The 14,795-nt window shown below is 35.6% G+C and overlaps 1 protein-coding gene across 9 annotated transcripts in view; it reads right to left on the reverse strand.

Annotated features, from left to right (window-relative positions):
- Positions 1-14,795, reverse strand: part of ASAP1 (ArfGAP with SH3 domain, ankyrin repeat and PH domain 1) — a 153,089-nt gene that overhangs the window by 37,490 nt on the left and 100,804 nt on the right. For 7 of the 9 annotated variants that reach the window (XM_015856318.2, XM_015856317.2, XM_015856316.2 and 4 more), the window contains 11 exons: positions 14,540-14,614; positions 14,057-14,106; positions 12,060-12,189; positions 11,297-11,382; positions 9,844-9,919; positions 8,963-9,049; positions 6,782-6,790; positions 6,116-6,216; positions 5,637-5,706; positions 3,996-4,083; positions 3,264-3,312 (listed from right to left, as the gene is read on the reverse strand). In XM_015856318.2, coding sequence (XP_015711804.1) covers positions 3,264-3,312; positions 3,996-4,083; positions 5,637-5,706; positions 6,116-6,216; positions 6,782-6,790; positions 8,963-9,049; positions 9,844-9,919; positions 11,297-11,382; positions 12,060-12,189; positions 14,057-14,106; positions 14,540-14,614 — 821 coding nt within the window. The remainder of the gene's footprint in view (positions 1-3,263; positions 3,313-3,995; positions 4,084-5,636; positions 5,707-6,115; positions 6,217-6,781; positions 6,791-8,962; positions 9,050-9,843; positions 9,920-11,296; positions 11,383-12,059; positions 12,190-14,056; positions 14,107-14,539; positions 14,615-14,795) is intronic. The other 2 variants (XM_015856325.2, XM_015856319.2) reach the window with 1 other exon arrangement.

The following is a 14,795-nucleotide window of genomic DNA, read 5'->3' on the forward strand; positions in this document are numbered from 1 at the left end:
ACCATTAGCAGGTCCAGTTAACACAAACACAAGCACAGATGTATGCAAATAGCTAATGCCAATTATTCAAGAAGTTCCCAGTTGGTGACTTCCTGGCTTACTGTTCATCCAAAAGAAAAATCAAATCAGTAAATGTGTCATATTAACTCAAGAGTCAGTAAAAGAAAAGCTCCCTCACTGCTGCTCTTCCTCTTATCTGTACCACGCATGTTCATTTTTATCACCCTTCCCCACTGCTTTCTTTTTTTCCCCTTAAATATATTTGCTTTCTTTTACAATCCTGTCAGCATCAAGCTAGTAGTCAAAAAGCTGATGTTAATACCTCAGAGCATCCTTTCAAACAATTTTTCAGTTACTCAAATCTCACTAGTCTCACGTAATTGCTTTGCCTTCAATGTAACACAATACAATGTGTTGTTCAGTCTTCTACTGCACTTTTTCTGGACCTCTATGGTCCTTTAATGCATTTCGTTGGTTGGGTTCCCAACAAACTCGCTAGCCTAAACAAAAATGAGATGTGGTGGGTAAACCTTGAATCCAGTGAAGGAAACAGAAGTACTCTTTAACTGCAGGTAGAAAATACTCTCACTCAGATCACAATTATTTATTCAGTACTTGTAGGCCAACAAACTTCTTCTCAGTATAACCCTTCTCTTCTGAAAATTGCTACTGCAACATGGCAGGCAAACAAGTAAAACTTAACACAGTAGCTCTCAAACTTCCAGACACAACATGTTTTGTTTGAATATGGAACAAGGAACAGAACATGAAGACCTTCCTACTCAGACTTCTCAAAAAACCAAACAAACTCAAACAACAACAACAACAAAAATGAAAACTAAACCCCCTCTGACAATCATTGCTCAACACCAGGCTGAAGCGGGATGGTTTTGCATTGTGGCACAATTCCTGAATCTGGCTTCATTTAATTCAATCTTTTCCTACAGGAACAGATATATTTTTGACCTCCAATAAAAGGAGGTATAAAGAGAAAGTCGTGTCAAAAGTATATTTGGCCCTATCCACAGTTACCACAAAGTAGTTGAAAGCACCAACTATTATATGTTTTAAAAAAAGTATTTGGTTATTTTTAGAGATCTGCATGTTTGTTTCTTTGAACACACACAATTAAATACACACATCTCCCCCTACTCCATAAATATTGTACTTTATCTACTGGAGAAACTAATAACCCACTGAGAACTTTGATGTACAGCTGAGGACTAATTAAAGGTCAAAAGACAGCTGGTTGAGTAAGGATCAAGAAACACACTGAGCTATGGGGACTGTTAGAGGGGATGTAGTAACAAGCCTATATGTAGGCATCAGTGATCTGTGTTTTAAAGTGTCTGCTGTTCTTATTTATGTATTCAGTAGATCTCTGTAAGCGGTTCAAATTGATTGCTAGGAAAAAAAGTACAATGTCATTTAAACCAGAGGATAAAGAAACATTTTCATTTGTTTTACATTTAGATGAGAGGCTGGAAGGAAAGGGAATTGAAAATCTACTCCCACATTTACTTACCAGTTGGCACATAAGGGAAAAAAATGGCAGCACTAAAATTAGGACAAAAATGTAACATGGTGCAGGAAAACGATGAAACAGTCTGTGTAACATAACAGCACCTTTTTGCCAATAGTGCCAAAACACTGGCAAAATACCCTTTGCTTACATTAGTTTCTCAACATGTATCCCAACACTGGGACACAATTAATGTCTCTTAAGATGAACAGGAATTTTAAAACGTGTTCTGGAATATTTTAATGTCGCTGCAAGCAATTTTTTCAGCCTCCTGATTTTAAAGTGATAAACCAGACTCTAGTACAAAACAGATGAGAATTCCACTTGGAACAGGAAACCAAACCAGCTTGGAATCTCAAGACAGTTCAAAGACAACCAGCTAAACTGGGTTTATTGGCCTGTCAATAACAAGAATTATTTTACTAATGTGTTCTCCCTCACAGGCATCTTACTAACACAATGAGACAAAAAAAAAAAAAAAAAAAAAAAAAAAAAGTCCTCCCCTTTTAAGCCAACAAATAAAATAAGAGCTCACTCACAGCAGAGACACAAAAATCTTTGCCATACTGTTCATCAAGTACATCAGTGATGAGAATTAACAGTATTTTGTTCTTTACTACAAGACTTAATGGAACAATTAAGTAAGAAAGAATGCAATAAACATGACTGGGCAAGCCAATATTGCACTCATAACTTATAGTACCCCTGACAACTTTGCATTCAGCCAACATATTGCCATGAAAGCCTCTGGAAGGACCCAGCCTCAGGTCAGAACTCTCCAAACTTCTCACTTCATCTGTGCCTGCAGTGATGAGTTGTCACCATTGCCACCTCTCAGTGCTACCTAACAACTCAAATATACTACAAATACTCCATGTAATTTCAAAATAGATGAGTAACAACTCGGCCTTCCAGAAGAAGACACACATGCATCAAAAAGTACAAGTCCTGAAGAACAAGGTGGCCTGGAAGGTTCTGGCTTGCTGCACTTACTACTATATTTTTCCATAGTCCTGTCAGGTCATGAGTACAGAGCAGTGATGTTCTCTACAACACAGTTTGATGACCGAAAGCAGTATTCAAATGGAAAAAAAGAATGGCACAAGGTTCTCAGGACAATGTGTATCAGGGTGCATAGAAGGAAGGGAGACTGTTTGAAAGGAAATTATCTGTTGGGAAACGTGTTAATGAAGCAAGTTACTGCGTTCTGAAGTATTTAAACTCAAATATGCTACATTGCTCATTTCTAGGCCCCAAGTAGAAAATATGTATTACTTCTACTTTTCTGTGTGTTAAATGGAGGTCTTTATCTATTTGTTATTTTTATTTAAGAGAAAAAGATAGGATCAGGAGGGAAGGCAGTAACTACAAAAGAGGTAGTAACTACAGAAATAAGGAAAAGAAGAATTTCAGAATATTTCCATTTGTACCCTAATAACCCCATCTACTTCATTATAGCAAGCATCCGCACATGAAAAATGTTTTAGAGAGGTACACAATCCAAATGGGATTTCCAATTGATTGTTTTTGTATTTTAAATGTTACAGGGTTTTCAAAGCACCTTGTAGAAATGCAAATGCAAACAGAAATACAAATAGTTTACATTTACATTCACAACAACAGAAAAAACAGCAGGCGCTACTTTTGCATAAAGTGAGAAAGTTAAATTTCACTGCTATAAATGATTCCATACACACATCTCTACAGACAAAATCTTGAAAAAGAAAGTAAGCATTCTTACGCTACGTATTCTTGTTCATCTTCTGCTTGAAAATGATATGTTCTGTTATCTGTAATAAATAAATACATCTTTGCATTTGGCACACGAAAATTTTTAATATCACAAAGCTGTTGCTAAGCCTATACAGGCCTGAAGGCTAAAAACAATTTCTCTTAGCCTGCAACATTAAAATAAAAACAAAGAAAAATGAAGTTGCAAAGTTTGATTTACATTAAGTATATGTAGTTCTAGGCTTTGATATAGTGAAAATAAGCACACAAATCAAACTATCTCACAAACCCTTCTGAAGATGAATACCAAGCGTAAGCTGCAGAAAATATTTAATAGGTAATAGTCTCATGCGGGTTTGAAGGGACCTTAGAGATCATCAAGTCCAACCCCCGGATTCGAGCCTCTGTGCTGCAGAGCAGCACTTCTACCACTTGCGCCACAGGGGGATTTGAACACCCAGGCCCTGGTGTTGCAACGTGGCATTCTTACCACTGCGCCACCGGGGCACACATTTATTCCTATTATATATTTTCCCGCAGCTTGAGTTAAGAAACTTATCTGCTAACTAAGGAATGAGTTAGAACTGGTTGTTAACCCTCATGTTCATGGGCTTCAAAGACTGTTCTTGTAAATACATAATATTGGTACTGCTTGCTACTGAATTTTTAATTGCAAAGACTGGTAACATCACATTTTTAGAAATCCTATATAATGCAAGACAGTACTAAAATTGCCACATACGTGATATTAGATCAAAAGACTTCTTATCTTCAGCGTTTGGCTTCACTTGGCAGGTTAATAAATTCAGTTTAGCTGGCTGCCTGTTGGACTAAAAAGAAAATTTATTTTACTTTAAAAAGGTCTTAATTAAGGATTACTTTTTCATTCTGTGGAATGTGCATGTGTGATATTAATTTAAACTCAGGACATGAGGATGCATACACCCTCAAAACACTGGAGACCAGCATGACATAGATCTGGTCTGATGGAATGATCAGATGTAAAACAAAGCTAAAATCTTCATGGCAGCTCCTCCTGACTACTTGAAAGGCCTTCAAGGCAGAAAGTCTTAATTTAGAATGTGCTATTATTTTATTATATTTCATAAACAATGCTCATGGTATTAACCTTTTTTTTTTCTTTTTTTTTTTTTTCTTAATAGTCTTAAAAATTTTAAAGGAAAGAAGGAAGCTGGAGATTTGGAGTTTTGGAGCTCTGAGTAAATACAGCTACTAACATAACCTAATTATAGCATAGATTTTAAGACATGTTAGGCTAAATACAGCTAAAATATTGTGGATATATATAAACTCATGAAAATCTATAGAGATACTGAATTCAATTTATCATAGCTGGCAGATATAAACTAAACAGAAGACACGACTCTCATCTGTAATTACTCCTGAACAGAGTTTTGGAAGTTATTCATGTTAAAAGCTGTATAGCAAGTATTAAGCAGTGCCAAAGCAATAAGACAAAAGTATCTCATATTGTCAAGTGTTTGACAGAAGAAACTCATCAACACAATATTTCTAACACTCAAGAGGTAACAGATTGTCATGACCTGAACCTTTCATAATTACAAACAAGAATATTACTTTCCATTTGGCACTGCTTTTAAACAGTTACAAATAAGAATATTAAAACTATGACCAACTACGCAATTCAAAGAGTACTAGATTGACAAGATTTAAGCTTGAAAAATGGCAATATTTTTAAAAATAGCAATAACTGAACCATAGCCAACCTAAGAACTGCTAACTAATCTCAAGTTATTTGGGAAACTGAACTTATTTTTAGGCACTGACAGTTGTGGTCAGTGGCATTTGGTAGAAGATAAAGGGAGCGCGATAAAATGGATCCATCTCCTTTAAAAGTATTTACCTTTAAATAAAAGCGACCACACTTCCTTAAAAGCAATTGATATATTTATCATTTCCTTATCAAAGGAAATTAAACCACTTAAAAGGAATTAAAAAAAAAATTCAAATGACTGTGTTCAAGTCACACTTACTAGCTGAATGTTTTGATTGATTTTTTAATATAAACAAAATAAATTTGTGTGCATTGAAATGATTTATGTACTCAGCATCCTATGTTGAAGTAAAATATCTGCAATACAGATGAGCAAGTTGACCAGTCTTCCTGTACACATAACTGCTAGAGTCACTGTTCCCTAGTGCTCATTAACAGACAAAAACACTACAATGAGAGCAACAAGTATAGCAATATCTTAAGTTAAACTCCAACTTTTGCTAAACCACAGAACTTCAGCAGTTGGAAGCAGCAGCATCTTGTTTTGCAAGAGCAGATATTAACACCAGCAGATTCACTGAGAAAACATTATTTATTATTTTAATGAAGAGGTATAAAATAACTTACCGTTGCATGTGATATGGTTAGAATTCCATTTTTAACAGTGCACTTTCTTCTTTGCCATACTTTCCTTAACCTGCACAAGAATATCAACAACAACAATCAGTAGCTGGATATAACTTAAAAACACATTTTCATGTCATGAAAATTGTAAGAAGATTGTCCTAAGAAACAGAGGCAGACAAAGTTACTAAACACCTCAACAGATGTTGGATATCTATGACAGGTCTTAATCAGTTTTTAGAAATGTAAAAATACATTGGCTTTTTTTGTTGTTGTTGTTTTTGATACAAGATTTTGTATTTTTACTTTATTTATTTTTTTTAATTATAAGACCACTTTCATAACCATTTTTTGATAGCTAGCCTCGAGTATTTGTAGTACATGTTTTAGGACAACATGCCTTAGAAGTCCACAATACAAAGCAGTAAAAAGCAGTGCATGAACATAATAAGAGCTCTCACTTACGGACTTCAAGAACATACCCATCACTCTTCTTTAGAAGATAACCTTTCTTCTCACTGCCATATTCCTTATTCCCCTGAAGTTGATGCATACTATACCCTCCTTGCCTGCTCTGTGAATCCTAAAGCAAACAAAACAATACCCCACACCGTTAACATTTCCTAATGTGCACAATACATTTTCCTCATCATTACACATCAACTCTACCAAAACCTCACATATTACTATAAAAAAGAACTTCTAATGCATGTTTTACATCTCTTTAGGAGTTTGCTTTTACATCAACTGATGTAGAGTTAACTGCATGCTCAAGACTGTTACTTCATGAGAACCCCTGAGTATACTATGAATGCCAAATACCCACCTAAACATATCACCTTTTTAAAATACAGAAGATTAAAAGTGCAGAATCTTATAAACGAAGAACAAAATGCTGATAGCAAATTTCAAACAGAAAGCAACACAATAAAGCATGCAGATATACACAAATTGACCCAAATAAAAAGAAATGGCAATAGTCATTTTTATCCAACTAAAGATACACACAATATTTGCATGAGCTTTAGTGAATGAAGTCAACTGAAAAAAGCTTTTATTTGATTCAGTGAAACAAGAAGGTGAAATGGATAATTGCATTATAAATGCATCTGAAAAACCCATAAAAGTTCATCAAAACAGTAACTTACTCTCCTAGACTTCGATCACGAAAGGCAAAAGCAACAGAGAAAGAGAAAGCAAACAATTTTAAACAGGAATTATTATTTTATTTAAAAATATACACTTTGAACATAAATTTTATAGTCCTCATGCCTAATAAGACAATTATCCTTTCTAACGGTACTACTGGAAAGAACTCCTTACTTAGGTGGCTCATCAAGTACAAGGCATGACAAAATTCTATACAACACTGCATGAATGACACTGGCTTCACACAAGCAACTGTGGGATTAAATCTTAATAAATGTCATCCAGTCATTGAAGTGTCTAAAATGAAAGCTATGTTTTATCATTCATGAAACTGAAACTAATTCTAAATTTCTATTAAAGATCAAGCCAAAAATTAGTTTCAAATATTTGCAAAAGAAATATAATTAAAGATATGTTAATATTATTTTAAATGAAAAAATCCCAAAATCCCAAAGAACAAAAACAAACAAACCACAACCAGCACAATAGAAACCAAATTACTTTCCTGGCATTACTCCTCAGTATTTTAAATCCTACAGTCACTGTATGTTGAAGACTGCACTTTCGAATCTCATACTGTGTTCTTACAAATGTGTTGTTTTGTTTGTTTGTTTTTCTTGGTAATAAATCATGTGAGTTTAGAAAGAAGTGATTCAATAGAACTGTAGTTGTGGCAGTTGGAAGCAGCATGAAGAACACCACATACAATGTGATGCCATCACTAAGTGCTTGCATCATCACAGTAAGCAGCTGATTTGTTTTAAGTCAATTTTGAACCCCCCACTGAAATGAGAGTTGTATTGATGTTAGCATAGGTAGGAGTACAGTGAGATGTAACTCTTGTTAAAAGGGCTCACCAAATGAAGACTTGGGGAAATAAAGTGTCGAGATGCAGATATGAAACATGAATGTAAAAATTAGCTAAACTGAAAGTAAAGCTGCCAGCTGCATTTATAAAAACAGTTGAGATACAAAAATACCAACAGAAATCTGCATTAAAGGGTTGGTTTCCTTTAAAACTGACATTTTAAAATGTATAAACATTTATAGCATATCAAATAAATACTTCCCTTAATTATATTATCACTTAGGTTAACCACTTAGGGCAATTGTCGTTCTTCCCAATAAAGTGCAACACAAATAGCAGTTTCTTCATACAAGTTCAAAATCAAAATGATCTGGAATACTACAGTAGATTCCATGCACCTATCTCTCTCCTGATCCATCCTGATCTCCTAATCTATGATGGAAAGTCAGTTTGAGATGAGTAGGAAGTCTCATTTAACTAATGAGAACTACAGAGAGATTAACAGAGGCAGAATTTATTATCTGTTTGGGAATCACAAATTTAGGACTTTCTTCTTACACAAAAAATCCCTACCACAAACAGCCAAAGTTTCAATTTCACATATTTTGCTTGAGTTGGAAGGGACCCTAGAAGGCCATCTAGTCCAACTCCCCTGCAACAAACAGGGACATCCATGGATAGGTCAGGTTGCCCAGGGCCTGATCCAGCCTCACCTTGAAAGTCAACAGAGATAATACAACAACACCATCTCTGGGCAGCCTGTTCCAGTGCCTCACCACCCTCACTGTAGAAGGTTTTTTCCACAAATCCAACTTAAATCTCCCCTTTAAGTTTGAAACAATTTCCCTTTGTCCTATCACAGCAGTCCCTGCTAAAGAGAGTCTGTTCTTTCTTTCTTACAGTCCCCTTTAGTTAGTGAAAAGCCATTCTCAGGTCTCCAAAGAGCCTTCTCTTCTCCAGGCTGAACAGTCCCAGCAATCTCAGCCTGACCCCGTGGGAGAGATGTTCCATCTCTTGGATCACTTTTGGGACCCTCCTCCAGATGAGATCCAACAGGTCTGTGTCTCTCCTTTACTGAGGTCTCCACATCTGGACACAGTACTACAGAACCCGTTACCAATTTATACTTTTTCCTGGACACTTATTCCTTATCACTGACAAGGATAGGACACTGGGTTACATTAAGTATTTATCTGATTCATAACAATTGTTGAAGTAAGCTAAAAAGTATGTTTAAAAGAAACATGCATTTTTGTATTGTTAACTGTCTGTTGTAACACATCAAAATCCTAAATATCATTTTGCAATATTAATTATTTTCTGAATTCATAATTCACATTATCTCTGAAAACAACATATCTAAATTATTTACCTCCTTCTGATCAAGCTGCAGAGAAGATTTTATCAAATCACGAAGAGCTGTGAGTTGTTTCTTTTCTTCATCTTGTGTCTGCTTTATCTACAGAAAAAGACTATTATATTGTAGATGCTATTTAATGTTTCTATGCATTCTCCTTTATCATTATAAGTGTTCTGAGCAACCAGCTCAACTATTCTGTAATACAGTTTATTTTCATGAAGTGGTTTCTCATAACAGTCACCTTCTATGCAAGTATTACTTCAAAAGCAAGCTAGAAAGAATACACAACTCTGCATACCCTGTACTGTTAGACTTTAGTGGTTCATTATGTCTAATGTAACTAAGTCATTCACTGAAATTTTAATCTAATAACTCCAATAAGTTTGACATATTACTTAAGGAATGAAAGCACCGCTTAATCTAGCCACCAACTAGAACAGCAAATAGAATTACTGTAATTCTGATTATAGAATACAAAAGCACTTGGGTGACAAATGAAGTTTGATTCTACTTTATTACATGCCTCCCATTAACACCACAAGCAAGTCAATTAGCTCAAACTGCAATGCTACCAAGCATTTTGTTACAAAAAAAGTGCAAACAGCAGCCAAAACTGGGACTAGTAATGAAATAGAACTTAATGTATCCTCTTTTAATCTACATTTATTCCAGTGCACCATTAAAGCAGCAGCAGATTGACAGATGCTTTTCCTTACAACTGTAACAACAGAGTCCAAGGTGTAAAACAGAGACAAGATGTGTTTCTTCATTTTAACTGCATACAAAGTGTATTCCTTGAAAATGCAATTTAAAAAGATATTTATATTCATTATCTAGATAAACAAAAAAAAAAATCCCTTTTTAGGCATTAAAATACTTACAAGCAGACTTACATTATATAAGTCAGCAGCCAACTTTTCAATATATTGTTTAAGTTTATCAGCTGTTTTCAAGCCATCTTGGAAGAAACTGCAATGAAAAATACCTGTGATTCATCAGGAATACAAATAATTCATAACAAAGTAGGCTGGCTTTCCTTCACTCCACCCTCCCCAAGGACAATAAAAGGTCACAGCTCTTGCCCTGTTCAGAGCAAAACAAACCTATCTGACTCAGGTCAAACAGTTTTACTATCAGTCTAATTATCATCAGATGGTTCAAGTCCACATTCTTCTAACACTGATACACTTCACATCGAGTCCAGAAACATTTCAATTACCTTGCAGACTTTAGCTTCACCATATAAAATATAATGAGCTAAACAAGAATTTCATACGTTAGTATATGAAGTGACAACACCCAGAATACATGCAAGTCTCGACAGTTAATAATAGTAAAAGTTTAACCATTAGACAGGTAAAATGTTATAAATGTCACACATTCAAATTAACAGCACTGCTAAAATCACTACCTAGAAGTCCATTACAAGGCATACATGCTATTGTAGATAAACAGAAGTCTGTCATTGATTCCACATAGGCTTCACTTAGGATCACCCAAAAATCAGACCCTGCATCCTCCTTGAACTTTGGCAGCTCTGGAAAGCCCGTTCTATGCCCCACCACCCTCTGCTGAAGAACGTTTTCCTGACATCCAACCTAATCCCCCCCTTTTTACCTACTTAAGAGGGTATCAAGGAAATAGCTCTAATGCTCATCCTGCTACCTGATGATTAAGCACAAGCTGATTTCAAATCTAAAGCCTTTCTCTAAGTTATGCGAATGTATTTACAGAAAAAACCTGCAACAACATATTATATTGTTTCCTTTAGAAACAGTAACACTGAAGAGAGAGGAATGAGTGCCATAACCCAGGGGGAATCAAGGTGTGTGGGAAGCATCCAACTCATTTAATCTTTATGTTCTCTTAGATCATGTAAAATCAAATGAAAAGCTAAAAGCTCTGCCACCTTCAGGTGGACCCAGGCAGTTTCCAGAGGTTCTACCTAGGCACAGCGCAATGTGCACAACAAAGAATGCAAAGAGATGTTGCCGGGTCTCTGGTCCACGCTGAGGTCTCAGGAACTCAAATTAACTTTGTATGCAACACACAGGGCTTTTCCTTGGCCTCTCTCTTCATTGCTCCCCTCTTCTCTCCTTGCCACAACTTCTTTTCCTACTCTATACTGAAAGACTGAGCAACTTGATGTAGCTATAGATGTCTACAGGAGCTGGACCACGTAACCTTAAAAAGGTCCCTTACAACTCAAATGATTTTATGCTTCTAACAATCACACTAATGATAGATACTCCTGATGCGATCAGAACAAATTCAAAGCAATGAGAAAAAAATAACACTTGCATAAATGAAATACTATAAAATAAAGCTTAAAAGTACCACACTTACTTGCACTGTGCATGATAATATTTAATAAGATTCTGCAGAAGGTCCACACCTTTTTTTGTCTTGATTTCATTAACCTTAATGAGATACTGCACAGATAGTGAAAAAACATGCAGATTATCATACGTTACAGCATTCAAATGTTGTGAAACAACACAGTATCATTTGTTTAATGAATTAATTATCACTGTTTAACTTGTGTTGACTGAAAAGCCACAAGTCCAACACAGTTAAGCACAGCATGAATTAAGTAGAAGTTTATATGGATATTCCTGAAAAAGGTTTCAATTTTTACATCTATATGAAGGCACCCCCCCACACCCAACCCCTTTTTAACTGCTATTACAAATAGGATGCAACTAAAAGCAATTGCCACTAAAAATGAAATAAGAATAACTATTAACACAAAAATCAGTTCTACAAAACTAATGAACCACCATCACTTGTCAGGTTATTTGGAATTTTAACACTTCAAAAAAATAAGTGGGGAAAAAAAGACATTAAAAACGCTTCCTGAAAAATAAAATGTCTCTCTAAGGTTGATTCTCAACCCACAAACCTTACTATACTAAAGGAAAAGAATAAAACAAAACGGAAGCCCAGTTTTACAGAGTCGCTAAAAAATTATCCATGCGTTGCTGTATTATGTTACACGGAAACAATTTCCCATCTCCTTTCCCCAGACAATAAGGTGCATTTTATCACTAATTAAGTGACCCACTTGGTGTCCTGGTGTCAAAATTAAAAGATGAAACTTCGGTCTTACTTCACACATCTGAAGCTGAAAGAGTCGCCTTTCCTTCTCCATTTCTTCTGCTATCTCAGCTCCTGTAATTTCAGTCCGTATCATCCCATGCTGTTTTGCATGTTCTCTTTTTTCCTTCTCAATTTTTGTACTGAAACAAGTTAGAACAGATTTTAAAGTATTTGTTCTATCATGTGTTATATATATATATATATTTAATTATTATTTAAGAAGAAAAAAAAAAAGTATTAAAGAAGATGAGTTTCTCTATGATATCAAATCTTTTTTTTCCTCCTCCTAAAATAAGTGTCTGGTAGTAACAGTTATGAAGTTGCCTTCCCTCCTTTCAATTCTTTTGCTCTAGTTCGTATGCTGTGTGGGGAGTCGGAGGAATCTGTTTGTTCAACATCAAGCTCTCCATAGCTGTCATCCCTATATGACTTACAGCATAAGTCATACATGTAAGAACCTGCGGTCTTGACTGGAAAATAACAAAATATCTCAACTAAGCAACTCCTACTTTAGGAAATGGGAATCATAAGAAAAGTAAGAAGACAGCATATGAAATTTACCACATGTATTAAATGTCACGGCTTCCAATCATTACATTTTAAGATAAATTCAATGCTGAAAGTAAGTATGAAACAGAGAAATACAAATAAGGAATTAAGAGGTCATCCTGCAATGTCCTAATCATAGTGTTATAGTGTCACTTTCCATACGTAGATTTCAGAGAAATTTCTCTACTACTGCTCTGTATCTCTCAAAACACAGTAGGAAAACCCAAACAAAGCATTCTTCCTCTCTAGCAGTTTTTCCAAGACACAAATCCTGATGAAGTTCAACAAGGCCAACTACAAGGAGCTGCACTTCAGTGAAGGCAAATGCAGATGGGTACAGACTGGGAGAACTCCTTGACAGCAGCGCTGCAAGGGACACAAGGGCTTGGTGGATGAAAAGTTGGACATGAACCAGTAGTGAGCACTTGCAGCATGGAAGGCCAACAGTATCCTGGGTTGCATTAAAAAAGGGGTGGCCAGCAGGGACAGGGAGGCGATTGTTCCCCTCTGTTCTGCCATTATGAGGCCCCATCTGGTGTACAGCGTCCAGGTCTGGGGCTCCCAGAATAAGAAAGATGCAGAGATGTTGGAGCAGAGGAGGACCATGAACAACATCAGAGGGCTGGAGACCCTCTCCAGTGAAGAGCAATTGAAGGAGTTGGGCTTGTTAAGCTTGGAGAAGGCTCCAGTAAGACCTCAATTGCAGCGTACCAGTACTTAAAAGGAATTTATAACATGGGCACACAGTGATAAGTCAATACTGAAGGATTTCAAACTAAAAGAGGGGAGATTTACATTAGATGCTGAAGGGAAAGTTTTTTACTCAGGGAATGGTAAGATGCTAGTCCAGAAAAGTGAATGTTTCCAGGGATGAAGCAATCCAAACCCATGTCAGATGGTCAGGTTGCCCAGGTGCCTAACTTGGTGGTCGGCAGCCCTGCTCAAGGCAAGGAACTTTAAGATCCCTTTCAACTCAAGCCATTTTACAGTTTGATGAACCTGAGAAAGCACAATTGTCATGTGTCACTCTTTCTTTCTTGGTCTGAATAAGCCTAAGGCCTGAATAGCTGTCACATGAAGAAAATAGTTTTTTAAATCCACAGATTTTTTTTTTTTTTTTTTTTTTTCTTTTTAACTAATCAATACAGCTTATGCATATGGCCATAAGTTTGCCTAAATGCCACCTGAACTCCCCACAATTCATTCTACAAAATTCACTACACATTAAAAACCTTTCTTACATGAAACAAGCACTGAGCACTCAGCATTTCACATCAGATACAACATTTTATTTCCCAGTACTAAAGAGAGATCATGAAACAAAACTAGAAAACAAACAACCAAAAAAAAACCAGCTGCCTTTCACATATTTATTTTTACATCCGCAGATAAAGTACATATCTAGGAGCCAGGAGGAACAGGGGATGTAAAGAGAGATGGAGTGAGAGAAACACTTACAATTTGGTTTCATAATCCTTCCACGCTTTGTCAAAAGGCTTTTTGAGGTCCTTCAGAAACAAACAAGCAAACAAAAGGTCATTAAAGCATTTTTTAAAACTTTAAAGGTAAAAACAAAACAAAACAACAACAAAAAAATAACTTTAAAGGTAAGAAAATATTGTAAGTAGCAACAAAATAAATTTTCTTTTAACTAAAATTTTTTAAATAGCTGTTAGGAAAAAAAAATAAAATAAACAACCCTATTTTTGAATCTTATGAAATATCGCATTCCTGTGCATCAGTCCTCTTAAGATGAGGATTTTGAATGGAGTTCTACAGTAGCATTTGAAATGGCAATCACTGGAATTATGAGGTTTGTCGTGAGACCATTTATATAAATAGATAACAATGAATGCCAACAGTAGAAAATGTCTCATGGTAAATGGAAAAGCCACAAGAAAACTGAAAAGCTTTTCTATTAATATTCCTTTTAACACTTACCCCTTTAACACCTTTTAGGTCTCCTTTTAGGAGAGAATCCAGGGTGAAAATAACATTGTGGCTTAAGCCCTGGAGCTGAAAAAGAAAAATTACGATACTGTTAGCATTTAAAATATTCATTCTGATTTTATCAAAGTATTGCCAATATGTCTTGTAACTTCACTAATGAAGTTGTAACCATCTTAGATTTTCCAAATTAGTGGTAAATTCAAGTCTGGGAAGAATTAACATACTTTCACATTAATCAGATAGGAAA

The sequence above is a fragment of the Coturnix japonica genome, chromosome 2 (assembly GCF_001577835.2).
Source record: "Coturnix japonica isolate 7356 chromosome 2, Coturnix japonica 2.1, whole genome shotgun sequence".
Lineage (NCBI taxonomy): Eukaryota > Metazoa > Chordata > Aves > Galliformes > Phasianidae > Coturnix > Coturnix japonica.